The 24,973-nt window shown below is 40.7% G+C and overlaps 1 protein-coding gene across 1 annotated transcript; it reads right to left on the reverse strand.

Moving 5' to 3' along the window:
- Positions 1-2: 2 nt before the first annotated feature.
- LOC124267698 (neurogenic locus notch homolog protein 1-like) lies at positions 3-24,973 on the reverse strand. The gene is made up of 29 exons (XM_046702681.1): positions 24,892-24,973; positions 22,532-22,648; positions 20,794-20,991; positions 20,268-20,414; positions 19,767-19,883; positions 19,200-19,397; positions 18,759-18,902; positions 18,086-18,202; positions 17,401-17,598; positions 16,877-17,020; positions 15,807-16,004; positions 15,368-15,509; positions 14,694-14,827; positions 14,013-14,210; positions 13,490-13,633; positions 12,420-12,617; positions 11,979-12,122; positions 11,305-11,421; positions 10,626-10,823; positions 9,038-9,235; positions 8,597-8,740; positions 7,830-7,946; positions 7,161-7,358; positions 6,618-6,761; positions 6,117-6,233; positions 5,549-5,746; positions 3,083-3,199; positions 1,175-1,318; positions 3-580 (listed from the first exon to the last, which is right to left on the reverse strand). The coding sequence occupies exons 1-29, from the start codon at positions 24,971-24,973 to the stop codon at positions 3-5; spliced, it is 4,890 nt and encodes a 1,629-aa protein (XP_046558637.1).

A 24,973-nucleotide genomic window follows, 5' to 3' on the forward strand; every position in this document is an offset into this window, starting at 1 on the left:
AGTCACACCATAGTACACGGCATGACCTTCTGGTGGACCTTATTGAGAGTGTCCGGGGCATCCAGATGAAAGATATGTTCACTTCCAGGTTTGGAGGCCAGTGTGTGGATGATGGAATCACTCAGAACGTCGGAGATGGCCACGACGAATACTTCCGCTTTTGCAGAAAGTTGATCCGTCATGGCAGCTGCAATCACTTTATCTTCATCCGTAACAAGGCCGTCGGTAAAGAGGAAGATCATATTGTCAGCGTCTGGTCGGTCGCCATTTTCCTCTGTAAACACGTCAGTGACGGCTAGCCTGATGGCCTCGCCAATATTGGTCGTAGCTCCCTTTGTATACACCTCCTGCTTTATTGCCGCCAACACAGCTTCTTTGTCGTTGGCATAGGCATTCAGTGGGAAGACTACTCTAGCGCTCACAGAAAAGTCCATAAATGCAATGTTGTTGGTATTGAGGCTAATGTCAGTAGAACGAAGCATCGCTTGTTGAAACGTTTTCATTTGCCAAAATTTGGTGGTGCCAACTGAGAGTGACACGTCTACCAGGATGAGGATGTCCAGCTTCCGGCCGCTGCAAGCTGGAACAAGATCAAGGAAAGGTGGACGGTCAGATTCTGTATTTGATACTAACGACACATATTACGCAGTGTTACAAGTTCTTTTGAGGGCTCATTCCCGGTTAACTATCTTGTGTCACCTTGGAATTCAACACGTTAAATTAGAGACTTGATATCACAATTACGTAGGTCAGCAATACACCGATAGTTACTTCGTTGGTAATGAGTTGATTTTAATGCCATATTTAGCATATCTACTTAAGGGGCTCTACAAAACCTTCAATAAACCTTCATGCACGTCTTCAGAACAGTGGCTTTTGAAAACTAGGATATTTCACGGCTAGAAATATTTCCTTTGCTTTGTTCCACCAGACAATCCAGTGATTGCATCATGAACCCAATTCCGTGTGTGACCTTTTACGACAACCAAGATCAATTCTAACCTTGCTCGTCACGGGTGGCCCATCGACATACGTTAACACATATGATGAAACGCAATACATAAGGTGAACATGACGTAACAGCTCAGATTTCAGCTACCATTTCCTCTTTGCACACAGAGTGATACTTTCAAAGTTATTTCAGGACTTTTTCGAATTTAAGAAAGCTACTTACAAAAGCAGAATCCTGCTAAACTAGTTTGTGTACTCAGTTCGTATATCTCTCTGCCGCCACACATCGTGGTGCGGATGGTGTACGGGTTACTACACGTCACATTGGGGAACCTTGTACACACAGTAGTTGTATCGCCATCTTTACCTGAAGAAATGAAAGTAAATTGTGTCGTTAATGACATACAGGTGAAAGCTAATCCAACTCATAATAACCACTTTTAGTATGCTTGTTCGTTTGTACTGACAGCTATTGCTTCTGTTATTCAGAAAGGGAGATAATGCACTGACATCATTCGAGTGAACTCAGCTACTGAAGGACACAGCTTTGTGTCAACAACATCAACAAATTCAATCATGATGACTTTAACGAGATTTGTAATTTGGTAGGTTATTTACACCAGTTACGATATTGAGAGACAAGAGTTTGAAATGTAAGCATAAACAGTGGGTAGAAAGGGCTGTCACTTAAGTTCTAACAGGACGACAATAGTATTACGTGTTCTATAAATGGGTTTTCTTGTGCCACACAGTTTCCAGTCTCCGGGATCTTGACTGAGTAGTGCCCATCCAGCAGGTGCCCCATACCAGCCAGGTGCGAGTGTGCTGTCGTCATGAAGGACGGTGTTTCCTGGGTAACTGGAGTCTCGTGTTGCTATGTTGTTAAGTTCTGTGAAGTTTCCACATGGGTCTCCGTCTAAGATGGATAAACAGACAATGGTGGATGTCTACAGGTTACAAATGGAGAGCGTCCTCTACACGTGTTGCCACCACCATAAAGACCCACCATTGTACAAGATTACACCCTTTAATATATGTCTAATTACATTGTTTGTTGATTATTATCAATCGTGGATCCAGCTAGTAAGCACTATGTAAAATCCAGGCTGTTATTCGTTGTGGGTACGGGCTACCTTTCATACCATTCAATATGTAATTGATAAAAATCTATGATTCAGTATGTGCAATAACTTTACAGTTTTCCCATAGTATCCAGAGGCATGGAAACGTACCTTCACAATTTCCTCCATAGCAGCCGGGGAAACAGGAACATACCTTCACATGTCCCCCCATAGTACCCGGGGGCAGAGGAACTTATCTTCACAGTTTTCACCATAGTACCCAGGGGCACAGGAACATACCTTCACAGTTTCCCCCATAGTACCCGGGGGCACAGGAACATACCTTCACAGTTTTTCCCATAGCGACCGGAGGCACAGAAACATACCTTCACATATCCCCCCATACTACCCAGGGGCACAGGAACATACCTTCACAGTTTTTCCCATAGCGACCGGGGGCACAGGAGCATACCTTCACAGTTTCCCCCATAGTACCCGGTGGCACAGGAACATACCTTCACAGTTTCCCCCATAGTACCCGGGGGCACAGGAACATACCATCACATATCCCCCCATACTACCCGGTGGCACAGGAACATACCTTCACAGTTTTTCCCATAGCGACCGGAGGCACAGAAACATACCTTCACATATCCCCCCATACTACCCGGGGGCACAGGAACATACCTTCACAGTTTCCCCCATAGTACCCGGGGGCACAGGAACATACCATCACAGTTTTGCCCATAGTATCCGGGGGCACAGAGTCATACCTTCACGGTTTCCCCCATAGTACCCGGAAACACAGGAACATACCTTCACAGTTTCCTCATGGTACCCGGGGACACAGAAACATACCTTCACAGTTTCCCCCATAGTGCCCGGGGCACAGAAACATACCTTCAGTTTTCCCCATAGTACCCGGGGGCACAGAAACATACCTTCACAGTTTTCCCCATAGTACCCGGGGGCACAGGGACATACCTTTACAGTTTCCCCCATAGTACCCGAGGGCATGGGAACATACCTTCACAGTTTTTCCCATAGCACCCGGGGGCACAGGAACATACCTTCACAGTTTTCCCCATAGTACCCGGGGGCACAGGAACAGATGTGATTGGTTCCTGACGCCTGAGTGCAAGTGCCTCCATTTAAACAAGGATTGGAAAGACATGGGTCAGTCGTGTCTGCAATAGGAAAAACATACTGAGTGATTGACTGCTAGTTGTAGCTTTAAGAATGCGATTGAAGAACAGCAAATATGCTGATTGTTGACAATATTGTGTCGATGTAGGTTCCCTTGTACAACATCCTGTTTTGAACTTTGTAAATGCTTCTATATTAATAGAAAAGACAAAAATATATTTCTGCAATGATAAAGTATCTCGGCTAAAAGCTTTGCACATTGGGCGATGTCGGACATGTATCATGCGTGGGAATTTCTAACAAATGTTTATGTTATATAGAGTAATTATAAGTTCTCAAACAGATAGCATTTCCTGTCCGCCGCACCTGTCAAGGGCACACCAAAACACAGATTGTGTCCATACACACGTTGCTACTTGTCAAGACAACAACCTTCACTGACACCATCATGTCGCACCTGTCAAGGGCACACCAAAACACAGATTGTGTCCATACACACGTTGCTACTTGTCAAGACAACAACCTTCACTGACACCATCATGTCGCACCTGTCAAGGGCACACCAAAACACAGATTGTGTCCATACACACGTTGCTACTTGTCAAGACAACAACCTTCACTGACACCATCATGAATCCAAGCTTGGTCTATTCTCTCTATTGTATCGTGTTGGAAGGAAGAGTCATTTATTGTAAAACAATGTTATGGTATTACATTTCTGAGGTTCAGGTTCAGAAGGAGTTCCTAACATTGAGTTTAAACAGTATTAGTGGTAAAGAATGCTGTACTATATAATTTTATCAGTGGTGTGAAGCTTACTATAATTTTATGCTTTTGAAGACAAGTCTGATGTTGAAAATTGCAGATAGGCTTTACACTAACCCTATACGGTGCCAAACTACCCAGAAGGAATTAAGACTATGTATGTAGGCAATCATCTCGAATTAATTCAAAACCACCAACGCCGATTTTGGAATCTTAACAGCTATTGCTGCTAGGTGAATAGTATTACCAATAGTATTTAATACTAGAACCACTGCTTCTGTGTTAACCCTGTCCTGGTAGATCTTCCGTATTTCGTACATCCATTCTGTTGTGTACATCTACATCTTGTATTGATTTGTATTAGTCATACTCATGGTACAAGCAATATGTCTTTGTTGTTTTCACAATGAATCCTTTTGAATTAAGACCTCTGAGTAAATAATAACGCATTCACCAAATAAATCGACTTACAAAAGCAGAATCCTGCTAAACTGATCTGTGTATAGAGTTCGTATATCTCTCTGCCGCCACACGTCGTAGTCCGGATGGTGTAGGGTCTGTAGCATGGGTTGTTTGGGAACCTTGTACACACCGTGGAAGTATCACGGGATTTACCTTGAAGAAACCGAACATAGTTCTGGTCAAAATGATTCCAGTAAAAACCATGAATTAATACCTGTAATATATGAAAGTCAAAGGGTTATGGTATAAACTGCTAAATGTCAGAGAGGAATAACACAATTGTACAAGTCTTTGGAAGCAATAGATTCTGATTCACTGTCAATATGACCGACATGTCGATTCAAAGGAAAGTCTACACCATATATGAAGATACACTAAGAAAGTGGTGTGAATAAAATGGTTATGTACAGACAGTATAATCACAGTGAATAATCATAAAAAGAACCACAGATGTGTCATGATTTTGCCATGATCAGTTAAGAATGTGATGATTCGCGTAGTGAAGGAATGAATGAACAAGTGGAACAGGTCAAGACGTCAGGGCCAAGGAATGATCAGTCTCGAATATCTATCAAAATAGACGCGATCACTGAAAATGCCACCAGTTTCCGCAAAATGTCGGGTGTGCTAACAGGTAGCACAGATCATTCACTCTCCATAAGCCGAGGTACCAGTGAATGAGGAACAGTGGATACTCCATGTAAAGATCATAGCGCCAGGCGGATATGCACTGCGCCATACCACATTTCTCTGGATGAAACCGGCATTTCATGGACAATCTCGATTGAAAGCTAATTGCTAGCAAAAAGGGTGTGTCATGAAGTTTGAATAGAAGTACATGCTTTAAATAACTGACACCTTCACAACATTGAGACGCCTTAAAATGAAATAACTGAATTCAGTTGAACTCCACATTCATCACGTAAACTTTATCTCCTAAGCCTGAAAATGAAGGAGAATCAGTTAGGCAAAACAGACATTGAAACTATTTGGGGAACATCGCTGGTATCTGAGAACGCAGTAGTCTATTTGAATTAATTTCAAGTGTCAAATCCCCTTATAAACCACGTATTTGTTATCCAGGAATTACAAGAAAGCGAAACAGCAGCATTTCCTCAATTGTTCAAGAACACAGAAATACATCATTTGGGAATACATCTTACTCGTTCTATAAATAGGCTTTCTCGTTCCACACTTGGTGGAGTTGCCAGGGTCCTGACTGAGTAGTTCCCATCCAGCAGGTGCCCCATACCAGCCGGGTGCCAGTGTGATGTCGTCATGTAGTACTGGGCTTCCTGGGTAACTAGGGGCTCGTGTTCCTATGTTTTCAAGTTCTGTAAAGTTTTCACACGGATCCTTCTCTGAAAGAAAAATAAACACACATGCGATATGTACGTCATCGTTGGGATTGAACCTTTACACATAATGGAATGACAATGTAGTAACTGACCAGCAGTTTTAATGATAGGGTTCCTGCTGAGAAACGTCTGATGAGATTGTTTTCGATTTAACGAGGGATGGAAGGACGAGTTACATATGTTTGTAACAAGTGTTAGGACGGGATATGCACACCTTTTCCCGAACACACGATGTCATCTCTATCTGAAAGTGATTGATGAACACTTTGTTCCTGACCTAGTTGGATTTGTACAATCGACTCTACTTCGGGTGCAGATTTCTTGTCAATTCAGAAGGCGTTTGTACAGTATATAGTTTTACTTCTTCACATACCGTCACAAGTCTCCCCATAATATCCAGAGGGACAGATGCAGATGTGATTGGTTCCTGTTGCCTTAGTACAAGTGGCTCCATTCGGGCAAGGATTTGAAAGACATGGGTCATCCGTGTCTGCAATAGCACAAAAATTGTTTTCCTTTGGGAGGATACAGATTTAAAAGGCCATTTAGCTTCACAGTACGTCTATCATTGTTTTCATCTAACATTACTTATGCATTTCTCAGAATATTCCGTATTATAGGAGTGTGATTCCTAACTTTTGGAAACTTACCATTAGCCAAGAGTAAAGCAACGTAAATACTTTGGGCATGGGCATTTATGTGTAAACATGGGGATAAAATTTACTTAATGCTAACATGTCCATAGTGAATGATTTCTAACTATGCTTCCTCTTGCTTACACCTTAATCATGTGTTTTATTCTTTACTATCAACACACAGATATAGATAGAGAGAGCAGTGACAAGAGTCATCTTAGGAACGTAAACGCACTTACGAAAGCAGAATCCTGACAAACTAGTTTCCGTATTCAGCTCGTATATCTCTCTGCCACTGCACATCGTCGTCCTGATGGTGTAGGGTTTGTAGCAGACCGCGTTTGGGAACCTAATACACACGGTTGAAGCGCCACCAGACTTACCTTGAAGAAAACAAGCATAGATTTTGTTAAGGGAAATCTCCAATAAGGAGCATGGCCGTATATCTCCTGTGTCTAAAAGTGAAACAGTCACTTTCTAATATTGACAAATAAGACTCATTCTTTAAAAGTAAAATATTTTGAATCAGGGTTGATATAACAAAGACCTGCAGATCTATTGGGAAACTTCCCACATGTTAAGAAGAAACACTAGTATATTAAGAAACATCATTTGAATGGTCACATTGATGTTTGTGACGACATATGAGAAAAGTCACTTAAATTGAAATTTGGATTAAACTGATGTAATTTAATACTTGTTGATGGAGAGTTCATCAAAAGTAAAAAGAAGCATTTAAAATTATGTTTATCAATACAGATACGTTTAGGAAGCCATCTTACTGGTTCTGTAAATGGGCTTTCTTGTTCCACACGTGGTGGAGTTGCCAGGATCCCGACTGAGTAATTCCCATCCAGCAGGTGCCCCATACCAGCCAGGTGCCAGTGTGCTGTCGTCATGTAGAACGGGATATCCTGGGTAACTAGGGGCTCGGGTAGGTATGTTTTCAAGTTCTGTAAAGTTTCCACATGGATCCTTCTCTGAAATCAAAGTAGCACACACATACAATCAATCAACATTGGTATGGAAAATGTATACAGAATGAAACAGCAATATCATAATTGAAAACAAGCTTTCATGTTTTCAGGTTTACTTCATGATCTATAGCATCCGTTGATATCAATAGCATTATTCTTAAGTAATTTTAAGAAAGTTTTTCCACTGTCCAAAATTAAATACTGATTTGTGATTGATTGTGTGTGTGTGTGTATTTGGTATGTCTGCAGTGCGAGAACACTATGTTTTGTTGAAATACTTCATCTAGAGGATTAAAATGTTCCAGAATATTTAGCTCAAATCAACAGAACTATGAAATGAATGTTCAAATTCAGAGAAGGGCACTGCTTACTGGGCGAATGGAGATCATATGAAGTTTGTTGTGGTATAATTGAATGCTGTTTAAAATTGAAGTTTTCTCATTGGTTTATCTCGTGTTTTGCTCATGCACATACCTTCACAGCTCTTTCCATAATATCCAGGGGCACAGGAACAGATGTGATTGGTTCCTGATGCTTTAATGCAAGTGGCTCCGTTGGCGCAAGGATTCGACAGACATGGGTCTTCCGTGTCTGCAACACAAGAAAGATATTTCACGATAGGTTTTTTACAGATTTAGGAATATCATTTATATGAAGATAGGAAATGATATTTTTGTCAGCAAAGACGACGCATGTACTTTATGACATTCTCAGCTGGAATTAGTAGAGTGGGATTATCAAGTTAGGTTTTCCTAACATTGATCCAGGGGCGGTGGGGTAGCCTAGTGGTTAAAGCGTTGGCTCGTCACGCCGAAGACCCGTGTTCGATTCCCCACATGGGCACAATGTGTTAAGCCCATTTCTGGTGTCCCCCGCCGTGATATTGCTGGAATATTGCTAAAAGCGGCGTAAAACTAAACTCAGTCAGTCAGTCAGTCAGTCAAGCCAATTTCTGATGTCCTCTGCAGTGATATTTCTGGAATATCACTAAAAGCAGCAGCGCAAAACCATATTCACTCACTCACTAACATTGGTCCAGAGGACATCAACACACACTTCAGAAGATTTTCAATCCAAAATTCAAACTGTTATTTAAAGACCCACCGTGACGTTATCCTCACTAGAACAATTATTTCTTTCCAACATCATGTTTCTACTAGGATCATATCTGTCTTATTGTATACTATTGACACAAATAAGAAACCCGCTAGAGGTTACATACGGAACGTAAAAGCACTCACGAAAGCAGAATCCTGACAAACTGGTTTGCGTACTGAGCTCGTATATCTCTCTGCCACCGCACATAGTCGTCCTGATGGTATACGGGTTGGCACACACCGCATTCGGGTATCTAATACACACGGTCGAGGCGTCACCAGACTTACCTTAAAGAGACCAAGAATAGATTTAGTCAAAGAAAAGTTCAATAAGAAGCATTGTCTTAGGATTAATAGGAACATTAAACATATGCTTCGAAGATGAATTAATATTGAGGGAAATATCATTTGGAGTGGCACATCGAATCTTATGAAAACATATGAAAATCGCCAATTCAAAAGAAATTGGAACCAACTGATGCATGATATATTTGGATACTTGTTGATCGAGGAATTCTTTAAAGGTTAAAACAAACATTTTGAAAAATGGTTAACAATGCAGGAATGTTTTGGGGTACATCTTACTCTTTCTGTAAATAGGCTTTCTTGTTCCACACTTGGTGGAGTTGCCAGGGTCCTGACTGAGTAGTTCCCATCCAGCAGGTGCCCCATACCAGCCGGGTGCCAGTGTGATGTCGTCATGTAGTACTGGGCTTCCTGGGTAACTAGGGGCTCGTGTTCCTATGTTTTCAAGTTCTGTAAAGTTTTCACACGGATCCTTCTCTGAAAGAAAAATAAACACACATGCGATATGTACGTCATCGTTGGGATTGAACCTTTACACATAATGGAATGACAATGTAGTAACTGACCAGCAGTTTTAATGATAGGGTTCCTGCTGAGAAACGTCTGATGAGATTATTTTCGATTTAACGAGGGATGGAAGGACGAGTTACATATGTTTGTAACATGTGTAAGGACGGGATATGCACACCTTTTCCCGAGCACACGATATCATCTCTATCTGAAAGTGATCAGTGAACACTTAGTTCCTGACCTAGTTGGATTTGTACAATCGACTCTACTTCGGGATTCTTGCCAATACAGAAGGCGTTTGTACAGTATATAGTTTTACTTCTTCACATACCATCACAATTCTCTCCATAATATCCAGAGGGACAGATGCAGATGTGATTGGTTCCTGTTGCCTTAGTACAAGTGGCTCCATTCGGGCAAGGATTTGAAAGACATGGGTCATCCGTGTCTGCAATAGCACAAAGAATTGTTTTCTTTGGGAGGATACAGATTTAAAAGGCCAGTTAGCTTCACAGTACGTCTATCATTGATTTCATCTAACATTACTTATGCATTTCTCAGAATATTCCGTATTATAGGAGTGTGATTCCTAACTTTTGGAAACTTACCATTAGCCAAGAGTACAGCAACGTAAATACTTTGGGCATGGGCATTTATGTGTAAACATGGGGATAAAATTTACCTAATGCTAACATGTCCCTATTGAACGATTTCTAACTATGCTTCCTCTTGCTTACACCTTAATCATATGTTTTATTCTTTACTATCAACACACAGATATAGATAGAGAGAGCAGTGACAAGTGTCATCTTAGGAACGTAAACGCACTTACGAAAGCAGAATCCTGACAAACTAGTTTCCGTATTCAGCTCGTATATCTCTCTGCCACTGCACATCGTCGTCCTGATGGTGTAGGGTTTGTAGCAGACCGCGTTTGGGAACCTAACACACACGGTTGAAGCGTCACCAGACTTACCTTGAAGAAAACAAGCATAGATTTTGTTAAGGCATATCCCCAATAAGGAGCATGGCCGTATATCTCCTGTGTCTAAAAGTGAAACAGTCACTTTCTAATATTGACAAATAAGACTCATTCTTTAAAAGTAAAATATTTTGAATCAGGGTTGATATAACAATGAACTTACCACATGTTCAGAAGAAACACTAGGATATTAAGAAGCATTATTTGAATTGTGACATTGATGTTTGTGACGACATATGAGAAACGTCACTTAAATTGTAATTGGGATTAAACTGATGTAATTTAATACTTGTTGATGAAGAGATTCATTAAAAGTAAAACGAAGCATTTAAAATTATGTTTATCAATACAGATACGTTAAGGAAGACGTCTTACTCGTTCTGTAAATGGGCTTCCTTGTTCCACACTTGGTGGAGTTGCCAGGATCCCGACCGAGTAGTTCCCATCCAGCAGGTGCCCCATACCAGCCAGGTGCCAGTGTGCTGTCGTCATGTAGAACGGGATATCCTGGGTAACTAGGAGCTCGGGTAGGTATGTTTTCAAGTTCTGTATAGTTTCCACATGGATCCTTCTCTGAAATCAAAGTAGCACACACATACAATCAATCAACATTGGTATGGAAAATGTATTCAGAATGAAACAGCAATATCATAATTGAAAACAAGTTTTCATGTTTTCAGGTTTACTTCATGATCTATAGCACCTGTTGATATCAATAGCATTATTCTTAAGTAATTTTAAGAAAGTACCAAACTATATTTTTCCACTGTCCAAAATTAAATTTTGATTTCTGATTGATTGTGTTTGTGTGTATTTGGTATGTTTGCAGTGCCAGAACACTATCTTTTGTTGAAATACTACATCTAGAGGGTTAAAGTGTTCCAGAATATTTAGCTCAAATCAATAGAACTCTGAAATGAATCTTCAAATTCAGAGGAGGGCACTGCTTACTGGGCAAATGGATATCATATGAAGTTTGTTGTGGTATAATTGAATGCTGTTTAAAATTGAAGTTTTCTCATTGGATTATCTCGTGTTTTGCTCATGCACATACCTTCACAGCTCTTTCCATAATATCCAGGGGCACAGGAACAGATGTGATTGGTTCCTGATGCTTTAATGCAAGTGGCTCCGTTGGCGCAAGGATTCGACAGACATGGGTCATCCGTGTCTGCAACACCATAGAAGCTATTTCACGATAGGTTTTTACAGATTTAGGAAAATCATTTATATGAAGATAGGAAATGATATTTTTGTCAGCAAAGACGACGCATGTACTTTATGACATTCTCAGTTGGAATTAGTAGAGTGGGATTAACAAGTTAGGTGTTCCTAACATTGATCCAGGGGCGGTGGGGTAGCCTAGCGGTTAAAGCGTTGGCACGTCACGCCGAATACCCGGGTTCGATTCCCCACATGGATACAATGTGTCAAGTCTATTTCTGGTGTCCTCCACCGGGACATTGGTGGAATATTGCTAAAAGCAGCGCAAAACCATATTCACTCACTCACTAACATTGGTCCAGAGGACATCAACACACACTTCAGAAGATTTTCAATCCAAAATTCAAACTGTTATTTGAAGACCCACCGTGACGTTATCCTCACTAAAACAATTATTTCTTTCCAACATCATGTTTCTACTAGGATCATATCTGTCTTATTGTATAGTATTGAGACAAGTAAGGAACCCGCTAGAGGTTACATACGGAACGTAAAAGCACTCACGAAAGCAGAATCCTGACAAACTGGTTTGCGTACTGAGCTCGTATATCTCTCTGCCACCGCACATAGTCGTCCTGATGGTATACGGGTTGGCACACACCGCATTCGGGTATCTAATACACACGGTCGAGGCGTCACCAGACTTACCTTAAAGAGACCAAGAATAGATTTAGTCAAAGAAAAGTTCAATAAGAAGCATTGTCTTAGGATTAATAGGAACATTAAACATATGCTTCGAAGATGAATTAATATTGAGGGAAATATCATTTGGAGTGGCACATCGAATCTTATGAAAACATATGAAAATCGCCAATTCAAAAGAAATTGGAACCAACCGATGCATGATATATTTGGATACTTGTTGATCGAGGAATTCTTTAAAGGTTAAAACAAACATTTTGAAAAATGGTTAACAATGCAGGAATGTTTTGGGGTACATCTTACTCTTTCTGTAAATAGGCTTTCTTGTTCCACACTTGGTGGAGTTGCCAGGGTCCTGACTGAGTAGTTCCCATCCAGCAGGTGCCCCATACCAGCCGGGTGCCAGTGTGATGTCGTCATGTAGTACTGGGCTTCCTGGGTAACTAGGGGCTCGTGTTCCTATGTTGCTAAGTTCTGTAAAGTTTTCACACGGATCCTTCTCTGAAAGAAAAATAAACACACATGCGATATGTACGTCATCGTTGGGATTGAACCTTTACACATAATGGAATGACAATGTATAAACTGACCAGCAGTTTTAATGATAGGGTTCCTGCTGAAAAACGTCTGATGAGATTATTTTCGAGCTAACGAGGGATGGAAGGACGAGTTACATATGTTTGTAACATGTGTTAGGACGGGATATGCACACCTTTTCCCGAGCACACGATATCATCTCTATCTGAAAGTGATCAGTGAACACTTTGTTCCTGACCTAGTTGGATTTGTACAATGGACTCTACTTCGGGTGCAGATTTCTTGCCAATACAGAAGGCGTTTGTACAGTATATAGTTTTACTTCTTCACATACCATCACAATTCTCCCCATAATATCCAGAGGGACAGATGCAGATGTGATTGGTTCCTGTTGCCTTAGTACAAGTGGCTCCATTCGGGCAAGGATTTGAAAGGCATGGGTCATCCGTTTCTGCAATAGCACAAAAAATTGTTTTCCTTTGGGTGGATACAGATTTAAAAGGCCAGTTAGCTTTACAGCACGTCTATCATTGTTTTCATCTAACATTACTTATGCATTTCTCAGAATATTCCGTATTATAGGAGTGTGATTCCTAACTTTTGGAAACTTACCATTAGCCAAGAGTACAGCAACGTAAATACTTTGGGCATGGGCATTTATGTGTAAACATGGGGATAAAATTTACCTAATGCTAACATGTCCCTATTGAATGATTTCTAACTATGCTTCCTCTTGCTTACACCTTGATCATATGTTTTATTCTTTACTATCAACACACAGATATAGATAGAGAGAGCAGTGACAAGAATTATGTTAGGAACGTAAACGCACTTACGAAAGCAGAATCCTGACAAACTAGTTTCCGTATTCAGCTCGTATATCTCTCTGCCACTGCACATCGTCGTCCTGATGGTGTAGGGTTTGTAGCAGACCGCGTTTGGGAACCTAATACACACGGTTGAAGCGTCACCAGACTTACCTTGAAGAAAACAAGCATAGATTTGTTAAGGGAAATCTCCAATAAGGAGCATGGCCGTATATCTCCTGTGTCTAAAAGTGAAACAGTCACTTTCTAATATTGACAAATAAGACTCATTCTTTAAAAGTAAAATATTTTGAATCAGGGTTGATATAACAATGAACTTACCACATGTTCAGAAGAAACACTAGGATATTAAGAAGCATTATTAGAATGGTCACATTGATGTTTGTGACGACATATGAGAAACGTCACTTAAATTGTAATTGGGATTAAACTGATGTAATTTAATACTTGTTGATGAAGAGATTCATTAAAAGTAAAAGAAGCATTTAAAATTATGTTTATCAATACAGATACGTTTAGGAAGACGTCTTACTCGTTCTGTAAATGGGCTTCCTTGTTCCACACTTGGTGGAGTTGCCAGGATCCCGACTGAGTAATTCCCATCCAGCAGGTGCCCCATACCAGCCAGGTGCCAGTGTGCTGTCGTCATGTAGAACGGGATATCCTGGGTAACTAGGAGCTCGGGTAGGTATGTTTTCAAGTTCTGTAAAGTTTCCACATGGATCCTTCTCTGAAATCAAAGTAGCACACACATACAATCAATCAACATTGGTATGGAAAATGTATTCAGAATGAAACAGCAATATCATAATTGAAAACAAGTTTTCATGTTTTCAGGTTTACTTCATGATCTATAGCACCTGTTGATATCAATAGCATTATTCTTAAGTAATTTTAAGAAAGTACCAAACTATATTTTTCCACTGTCCAAAATTAAATTTTGATTTCTGATTGATTGTGTGTGTGTGTGTATTTGGTATGTTTGCAGTGCAAGAACACTATCTTTTGTTGAAATACTACATCTAGAGGGTTAAAGTGTTCCAGAATATTTAGCTCAAATCAATAGAACTCTGAAATGAATCTTCAAATTCAGAGGAGGGCACTGCTTACTGGGCAAATGGATATCATATGAAGTTTGTTGTGGTATAATTGAATGCTGTTTAAAATTGAAGTTTTCTCATTGGATTATCTCGTGTTTTGCTCATGCACATACCTTCACAGCTCTTTCCATAATATCCAGGGGCACAGGAACAGATGTGATTGGTTCCTGATGCTTTAATGCAAGTGGCTCCGTTGGCGCAAGGATTCGACAGACATGGGTCATCCGTGTCTGCAACACCATAGAAGCTATTTCACGATAGGTTTTTACAGATTTAGGAAAATCATTTATATGAAGATAGGAAATGATATTTTTGTCAGCAAAGACGACGCATGTACTTTTATGACATTTTCAGTTGGAATTAGTAGAGTGGGATTAACAAGTTAGGTGTTCCTAACATTGATCCAGGGCGGTGGGGTAGCCTAGCGGTTAAAGCGTTGGCACGTCACGCCGAATACCCGGGTTCGATTCCCCACATGGATACAATGTGTCAAGTCTATTTCTGATGTCCTCCACCGGGACATTGGTGGAATATTGCTAAAAGCAGCGCAAAACCATATTCACTCACTCACTAACATTGGTCCAGAGGACATCAACACACACTTCAGAAGATTTTCAATCCAAAATTCAAACTGTTATTTGAAGACCCACCGTGACGTTATCCTCACTAGAACAATTATTTCTTTCCAACATCATGTTTCTACTAGGATCATATCTGTCTTATTGTATAGTATTGAGACAAGTAAGGAACCCGCTAGAGGTTACATACGGAACGTAAAAGCACTCACGAAAGCAGAATCCTGACAAACTGGTTTGCGTACTGAGCTCGTATATCTCTGCCACCGCACATAGTCGTCCTGATGGTATACGGGTTGGCACACACCGCATTCGGGTATCTAATACACACGGTCGAGGCGTCACCAGACTTACCTTAAAGAGACCAAGAATAGATTTAGTCAAAGAAAAGTTCAATAAGAAGCATTGTCTTAGGATTAATAGGAACATTAACCATATGCTTCGAAGATGAATTAATATTGAGGGAAATATCATTTGGAGTGGCACATCGAATCTTATGAAAACATATGAAAATCGCCAATTCAAAAGAAATTGGAACCAACCGATGCATGATATATTTGGATACTTGTTGATCGAGGAATTCTTTAAAGGTTAAAACAAACATTTTGAAAAATGGTTAACAATGCAGGAATGTTTTGGGGTACATCTTACTCTTTCTGTAAATAGGCTTTCTTGTTCCACACTTGGTGGAGTTGCCAGGGTCCTGACTGAGTAGTTCCCATCCAGCAGGTGCCCCATACCAGCCGGGTGCCAGTGTGATGTCGTCATGTAGTACTGGGCTTCCTGGGTAACTAGGGGCTCGTGTTCCTATGTTGCTAAGTTCTGTAAAGTTTTCACACGGATCCTTCTCTGAAAGAAAAATAAACACACATGCGATATGTACGTCATCGTTGGGATTGAACCTTTACACATAATGGAATGACAATGTATAAACTGACCAGCAGTTTTAATGATAGGGTTCCTGCTGAAAAACGTCTGATGAGATTGTTTTCGAGCTAACGAGGGATGGAAGGACGAGTTACATATGTTTGTAACAAGTGTTAGGACGGGATATGCACACCTTTTCCCGAGCACACGATATCATCTCTATCTGAAAGTGATCAGTGAACACTTTGTTCCTGACCTAGTTGGATTTGTACAATGGACTCTACTTCGGGTGCAGATTTCTTGCCAATACAGAAGGCGTTTGTACAGTATATAGTTTTACTTCTTCACATACCATCACAATTCTCCCCATAATATCCAGAGGGACAGATGCAGATGTGATTGGTTCCTGTTGCCTTAGTACAAGTGGCTCCATTCGGGCAAGGATTTGAAAGACATGGGTCACCCGTGTCTGCAATAGCACAAAAAATTGTTTTCCTTTGGGTTGATACAGATTTAAAAGGCCAGTTAGCTTTACAGCACGTCTATCATTGTTTTCATCTAACATTACTTATGCATTTCTCAGAATATTCCGTATTATAGGAGTGTGATTCCTAACTTTTGGAAACTTACCATTAGCCAAGAGTACAGCAACGTAAATACTTTGGGCATGGGCATTTATGTGTAAACATGGGGATAAAATTTACCTAATGCTAACATGTCCCTATTGAATGATTTCTAACTATGCTTCCTCTTGCTTACACCTTGATCATATGTTTTATTCTTTACTATCAACACACAGATATAGATAGAGAGAGCAGTGACAAGAACTATGTTAGGAACTTAAACGCACTTACGAAAGCAGAATCCTGACAAACTAGTTTCCGTATTCAGCTCGTATATCTCTCTGCCACTGCACATCGTCGTCCTGATGGTGTAGGGTTTGTAGCAGACCGCGTTTGGGAACCTAATACACACGGTTGAAGCGTCACCAGACTTACCTTGAAGAAAACAAGCATAGATTTGTTAAGGGAAATCTCCAATAAGGAGCATGGCCGTATATCTCCTGTGTCTAAAAGTGAAACAGTCACTTTCTAATATTGACAAATAAGACTCATTCTTTAAAAGTAAAATATTTTGAATCAGGGTTGATATAACAATGAACTTACCACATGTTAAGAAGAAACACTAGGATATTAAGAAGCATTATTAGAATGGTCACATTGATGTTTGTGACGACATATGAGAAACGTCACTTAAATTGTAATTGGGATTAAACTGATGTAATTTAATACTTGTTGATGAAGAGATTCATTAAAAGTAAAAAGAAGCATTTAAAATTATGTTTATCAATACAGATACGTTTAGGAAGACGTCTTACTCGTTCTGTAAATGGGCTTTCTTGTTCCACACTTGGTGGAGTTGCCAGGATCCCGACTGAGTAATTCCCATCCAGCAGGTGCCCCATACCAGCCAGGTGCCAGTGTGCTGTCGTCATGTAGAACGGGATATCCTGGGTAACTAGGAGCTCGGGTAGGTATGTTTTCAAGTTCTGTAAAGTTTCCACATGGATCCTTCTCTGAAATCAAAGTAGCACACACATACAATCAATCAACATTGGTATGGAAAATGTATTCAGAATGAAACAGCAATATCATAATTGAAAACAAGTTTTCATGTTTTCAGGTTTACTTCATGATCTATAGCACCTGTTGATATCAATAGCATTATTCTTAAGTAATTTTAAGAAAGTACCAAACTATATTTTTCCACTGTCCAAAATTAAATTTTGATTTCTGATTGATTGTGTGTTGGTGTGTGTGTATTTGGTATGTTTGCAGTGCAAGAACACTATCTTTTGTTGAAATACTACATCTAGAGGGTTAAAGTGTTCCAGAATATTTAGCTCAAATCAATAGAACTCTGAAATGAATCTTCAAATTCAGAGGAGGGCCCTGCTTACTGGGCAAATGGATATCATATGAAGTTTGTTGTGGTATAATTGAATGCTGTTTAAAATTGAAGTTTTCTCATTGGATTATCTCGTGTTTTGCTCATGCACATACCTTCACAGCTCTTTCCATAATATCCAGGGGCACAGGAACAGATGTGATTGGTTCCTGATGCTTTAATGCAAGTGGCTCCGTTGGCGCAAGGATTCGACAGACATGGGTCATCCGTGTCTGCAACACCATAGAAGCTATTTCACGATAGGTTTTTTACAGATTTAGGAAAATCATTTATATGAAGATAGGAAATGATATTTTTGTCAGCAAAGACGACGCATGTACTTTATGACATTTTCAGTTGGAATTAGTAGAGTGGGATTAACAAGTTAGGTGTTCCTAACATTGATCCAGGGGCGGTGGGGTAGCCTAGCGGTTAAAGCGTTGGCACGTCACGCCGAATACCCGGGTTCGATTCCCCACATGGATACAATGTGTCAAGTCTATTTCTGGTGTCCCCCCACCGGGACATTGGTGGAATATTGCTAAAAGCAGCGCAAAACCATATTCACTCACTCACTAACATTGGTCCAGAGGACATCAACACACACTTCAGAAGATTTTCAATCCAAAATTCAAACTGTTGAAAGACCCACCGTGACGTTATCCTCACTAGAACAATTATTTCTTTCCAACATCATGTTTCTACTAGGATCATATCTGTCTTATTGTATAGTATTGAGACAAGTAAGGAACCCGCTAGAGGTTACATACGGAACGTAAAAGCACTCACGAAAGCAGAATCCTGACAAACTGGTTTGCGTACTGAGCTCGTATATCTCTCTGCCACCGCACATAGTCGTCCTGATGGTATACGGGTTGGCACACACCGCATTCGGGTATCTAATACACACGGTCGAGGCGTCACCAGACTTACCTTAAAGAGACCAAGAATAGATTTAGTCAAAGAAAAGTTCAATAAGAAGCATTGTCTTAGGATTAATAGGAACATTAAACATATGCTTCGAAGATGAATTAATATTGAGGGAAATATCATTTGGAGTGGCACATCGAATCTTATGAAAACATATGAAAATCGCCAATTCAAAAGAAATTGGAACCAACTGATGCATGATATATTTGGATACTTGTAGATCGAGGAATTCTTTAAAGGTTAAAACAAACATTTTAAACAATGTGTAACAATGCAGGAATGTTTTGGGTTACATCTTACTCTTTCTGTAAATAGGTTTTCTTGTTCCACACTTGGTGGAGTTGCCAGGGTCCTGACTGAGTAGTTCCCATCCAGCAGGTGCCCCATACCAGCCGGGTGCCAGTGTGATGTCGTCATGTAGTACTGGGCTTCCTGGGTAACTAGGGGCTCGTGTTCCTATGTTTTCAAGTTCTGTAAAGTTTTCACACGGATCCTTCTCTGAAAGAAAAATAAACACACATGCGATATGTACGTCATCGTTGGGATTGAACCTTTACACATAATGGAATGACAATGTAGTAACTGACCAGCAGTTTTAATGATAGGGTTCCTGCTGAAAAACGTCTGATGAGATTGTTTTCGAGCTAACGAGGGATGGAAGGACGAGTTACATATGTTTGTAACATGTGTTAGGACGGGATATGCACACCTTTTCCCGATTAACGATGTCATCTCTATCTGAAAGTGATCGATGAACACATTGTTCATGACCTAGTTGGATTTGTACAATCGACTCTACTTCGGGTGCAGATTTCTTGCTAATACAGAAGGCATTTGTACAGTATATAGTTTTACTTCTTCACATACCGTCACAATTCTCCCCATAATATCCAGAGGGACAGATGCAGATGTGATTGGTTCCTGTTGCCTTAGTACAAGTGGCTCCATTCGGGCAAGGATTTGAAAGACATGGGTCATCCGTGTCTGCAATAGCACAAAAAATTGTTTTCCTTTGGTGGATACAGATTTAAAAGGCCAGTTAGCTTCACAGCACGTCTATCATTGTTTTCATCTAACATTACTTATGCATTTCTCAGAATATTCCGTATTATAGGAGTGTGATTCCTAGCTTTTGGAAACTTACCATTAGCCAAGAGTACAGCAACGTAAATACTTTGGGCATGTGCATTTATGTGTAAACATGGGGATAAAATTTACCTAATGCTAACATGTCCATATTGAATGATTTCTAACTATGCTTCCTCTTGCTTACACCTTGATCATATGTTTTATTCTTTACTATCAACACACAGATATAGATAGAGAGAGCAGTGACAAGAGTCATCTTAGGAACGTAAACGCACTTACGAAAGCAGAATCCTGACAAACTAGTTTCCGTATTCAGCTCGTATATCTCTCTGCCACTGCACATCGTCGTCCTGATGGTGTACGGTTTGAAGCAGACCGCGTTTGGGAACCTAATACACACGGTTGAAGCGTCGTCACCAGACTTACCTTGAAGAAAACAAGCATAGATTTGTTAAGGGAAATCTCCAATAAGGAGCGTGGCCGTATATCTCTTGTGTCTAAAAGTGAAACAGTCACTTTTTAATATTGACAAATAAGACTCATTCTTTAAAAGTAAAATATTTTGAATCAGGGTTGATATAACAATGAACTTACCACATGTTCAGAAGAAACGCTAGGATATTAAGAAACATTATTTGAATTGTCACATTGATGTTTGTGACGACATATGAGAAACGTCACTTAAATTGAAATTAGGATTAAACTGATGAAATTTGATACTTGTTGATGGAGAGATTCATCAAAAGTAAAGGAAGCATTTAAAAGTATGTTTATCAATATAGATACGTTTAGGAAGACGTCTTACTCGTTCTGTAAATGGGTTTTCTTGTTCCACACTTGGTGGAGTTGCCAGGATCCCGACTGAGTAATTCCCATCCAGCAGGTGCCCCATACCAGCCAGGTGCCAGTGTGCTGTCGTCATGTAGAACGGGATATCCTGGGTAACTAGGGGCTCGGGTAGGTATGTTTTCAAGTTCTGTAAAGTTTCCACATGGATCCTTCTCTGAAACGAAGGTTGCACACACATACAATCAATCTGTAAAGTTCCCACACCGATCTTTCTCTGAAATAAAAGCGATAACAGCATTGTTTCACAAATACACATCATTAGTAAAACTTGAAAAGAGGTACTGATTTTCTGGTGACAGAGGAAATGAAATTTTTGTTTCTATAATTGGAAACAGGTAAAAGGCAATAAATGTATTTTCACTATGTCAGTATGAATGCAGGTTGCAGTTGATCTTCTGTAACCCATGGTTGTACGGGATCGGGTGGTCAGCGTCGCTGACTTTGTTGGTGCTTGTCAGCGTGTCCCAGCCATCGACGTTGAGTTAATGGGTTGCCTGATCTAGGCAAAATATTGACATACCGACCTCACATAACTGGAATATTGCTGGGTGTGTGTACAAGAGTGTACTTTCAGTTGACAGGAGATAAACATACAGTGATGTCAACGTACAACTATAATTGAAAAGGCGTACTTACATAACAACGAGAAGAAGAAAATCAAAACAATTATTTCAGTTTATTTCTGTAAACAGCATGAATGATCATCTCCTATACTAAAAGGCAAACGTTATTGTGACACATAAACAGCAAAAGAATCAATTAACTTTTATTGCTTATGTCATAACACTGAGAGATAAATGTTGCGGTAACGATTGACAGTCCATGATAACTGTGCACATGGCATATTGAAATCAGCCACAGCACAATGTGGGGTTCACAAGCAGCTTTACACGTTCCTTTGGTGGTGTGTCCACCTTGTACAATGAAACAGATCTGACACTCTTGCCCCACTGAGGCCACTAAACGTCGATGAGAGTCCTGGTGAAGATGATTCCATATCCGAGGAAGGATGTGGCGGAGTTGCTATTGCTTTGTGGGAGGATTCGAGTGACGTCGTAAACATCTCTCCATTTCATCGTGTTTTGAAATGTCCAATGATTGGGAAATGAGGGGATCTTGCTTGCTGGGGTAACACATTAACCTTTTTTTTCTGATTAAAATACGATTGTACAACATCGAGCAACGTGTGGTCTGCTCCACTGAATAAGTCGACGTCGATGTTCTGGCGTCAGGAGTAGCTGTCGTGATGGGCGCCTTGCACGGATGCCGCAGACGTATAGACGTCGTCGAACTGTTCTCGCAGATACACCTCTGTTGTCAAGTACTGGACAGGCTCTGAGACTTGCTGGCTGGGACATGTGTCGGAGGTGCGTGTTCTGTGTGCGCTTACCTGGTTGTAAAGTCATCACTAATCAAATGGATAATGGTTAACCTTCATCAGAACAGCAGGAGACAAACTATAGACATGTAGCCAACTAAGGTTTTTGTAGTAATTCATGTATTTTTACATACATTGTATAACGGGAACAATGCAACAACGCTGAACATGAGTTTAAAGGTTACCTGAAATAAACAAATTTTGATGAGATAGCGTTACGTGTGACGTTGCCATATCCCAGACTGAAGCCACAGTTTTCACCTGCTCTCCTTACACAGCCTTGCGATGTAGGACTAAGCCTTTACAAGTTGCTTACCTTCACAGCTCTCTCCGTAGTATCCGCGGGCACAGGAGCAGATGTGGTTGCTTCCGGTCATCTTAATACAAGTGGCTCCATTTGCACAAGGATTCGACAGACATGGGTCATCCGTGTCTGCAATAAATCAGCAAAACTGAACTAAATAGTGAGTAATGCAGTGAGTGTTTGTATAGGCAATATTCCATCGATATCACGTGGGACGACATTTTACTCTGGCTCTGATTTCGACTTTCTAATTTATACAACACCACGTTTCAATAAGGTTCTAGCTCATTTATCCACAGCTAGACGGGTTGTGCAGTTGAGATAAAATATGCTATGGGATTAACGGAACCACTGTGAGCGATTAAACAATGGTGACAATGGATAAAACACATTGTTGTAATGGGGAAAGTTACCTAAGAAATCAACTTACAAAAGCAGAATCCTGCTAAACTGATCTGTGTAGAGAGTTCGTATATCTCTCTGCCGCCACACGTCGTAGTTCGGATGGTGTAGGGTCTGTAGCAGGGGTTGCGTGGGAACCTTGTACACACTGTGGAAGTATCACGGGATTTACCTTGAAGAAACCCAAGACAGTTTAAGAACCTAATACACACAAACTCTATCAGCTTAACCAAGAAACGTTACACAGACAGACAGACAGACACACACACTTTAACACTGACCACTTACTATGACCGTGACCTTCACCCGGGCCTTACCCTGACCTTGACCTTGATCTGGGCCTTGCCCTGACACTGACCCTTACCGGGCCTTACCATGACTCAGGTTTTGACCTGAGCCTTACCCTGACCGTAACGTTGACCTTGGCGTTACTATGACCGTGACCTTGACCTGGATTTACCTGACTGTGACCTTGACCTTAGCCTTGCCCTGACATTGACCGTAACCCCGGCCCTACCCTGTCAAAGAGGAGGACCTGGGGCTTTACCCTGACCCAGACCTTGACCTAAGCAATACCGTGACCCACACCTTGACGTGTGCAACCCTATCACTGATCATGAACCTGACACTGACCCTGACCCAGATCTTACCCTGACACTGACCCTGACCCAGATCTTACCCTGACACTGACCATGATCAAGGCTTACCCTGACCCTGGATCCTCACCACTGGTAATAACTGGTAGAACAGTTACGCTCTTTTCAAGAAATTTGTATCATATCCTTGTTTGGCGGGAACTGACAAGTTCCATGCACCATTTGATTATTGCAAAATGGATTTTTGATCACAGAATGTTCTAAATGTCAATGTCCGACACATGGAAACACCAGAACAATTTGACCGTTTGGCTCAATTCTGCTTAATAATCCAGTCGATTTAGAATGTACTACTGCAAATCACGAATACTAACATGGTTCAAGGGTTCTGTGAAACGTGGCCTAGCTTGTTTAAATCCTGAAACAATCGAAATATATGAGGGTCGGTCTGAACAAATCAACCAAGCAACTTAACCGTGCCCATCGCATGTCAGTAATCATCACAGAACAGCGCCGTATATGAAACCCGATCACATTTCATGGTGCTAGAAACAAGAATATGTACGAAACGAAAGTTCGGGTTACTACTGTGTTAAGTACATATGAATCTAATGGTATATTTGTAACCATCAGTGACTTATATTTAAGAGGTTCATTTTATTTTCGTTGCAACTCCACATATCCCCCTACCCTACTGCATCACTGTTAAACACTAAACGTTCAATAACTCCAAGCCAAAGAATAAAGCCGAACACATCAATATTGGAACTATATTACGCCGGACTGTAAATCATCAAATCTTGGCCAATCTACTGACTGAGATAAAGAGCATCGACATGCGCAATATGGATTACATCCATCATAGTCAGCGAGCCCGACCACACAAACTGTTACTTGTCTCTCATGACAAGCATGTCATAGTCAGCGAGCCCGACCACACAAACTGTTACTTGTCTCTCATGACAAGCATGTCATAGTCAGCGAGTCCGACCACACAAACTGTTACTTGTCTCTCATGACAAGCATGTCATAGTCAGCGAGCCCGACCACACAAACTGTTACTTGTCTCTCATGACAAGCATGTCATAGTCAGCGAGCCCGACCACACAAACTGTTACTTGTCTCTCATGACAAGCATGTCATAGTCAGCGAGACAAATCTTAATCATGACAAGAATGTGTTGCTAAGACAAATCTTAATCTGGATCTCAACCCACCTGCTACTATTGGTATAAAAAATGGCCCCAACAAGATTCAGGGTCTAAACTGATTAAAAATAAAGACTAAAACCCAACATATTCATAGATATCCGACAGTTTAACAGTTTACTGGAATACATCTTACTGGTTCTATAAATAGGCTTTCTGTTCCACACTTGGTCGTGTTGCCAGGATCCTGACTGAGTTCCCATCCAGCAGGTCCCCCATACCAGCCGGGTGCCAGTGTGCTGTCGTCAT

The sequence above is a fragment of the Haliotis rubra genome, unplaced genomic scaffold (genome assembly GCF_003918875.1).
Source record: "Haliotis rubra isolate DU_JTF1 unplaced genomic scaffold, ASM391887v1 Scf133, whole genome shotgun sequence".
NCBI lineage: Eukaryota > Metazoa > Mollusca > Gastropoda > Lepetellida > Haliotidae > Haliotis > Haliotis rubra.

Coding starts and splice junctions, on each gene's coding strand:
- LOC124267698 (XM_046702681.1), bottom strand. CDS start 24,973: ATGACGACAGCACACTGGCACCCGGCTGGTATGGGGGACCTGCTGGAT. Junction 12,123..12,419: donor AAAGCCTATTTACAGAAAGA/GTAAGATGTACC, acceptor GGTCTCTTTAAG/GTAAGTCTGGTGACGCCTCG. Junction 7,947..8,596: donor TTTGTCAGGATTCTGCTTTC/GTGAGTGCTTTT, acceptor CTTGTGTTGCAG/ACACGGAAGACCCATGTCTG.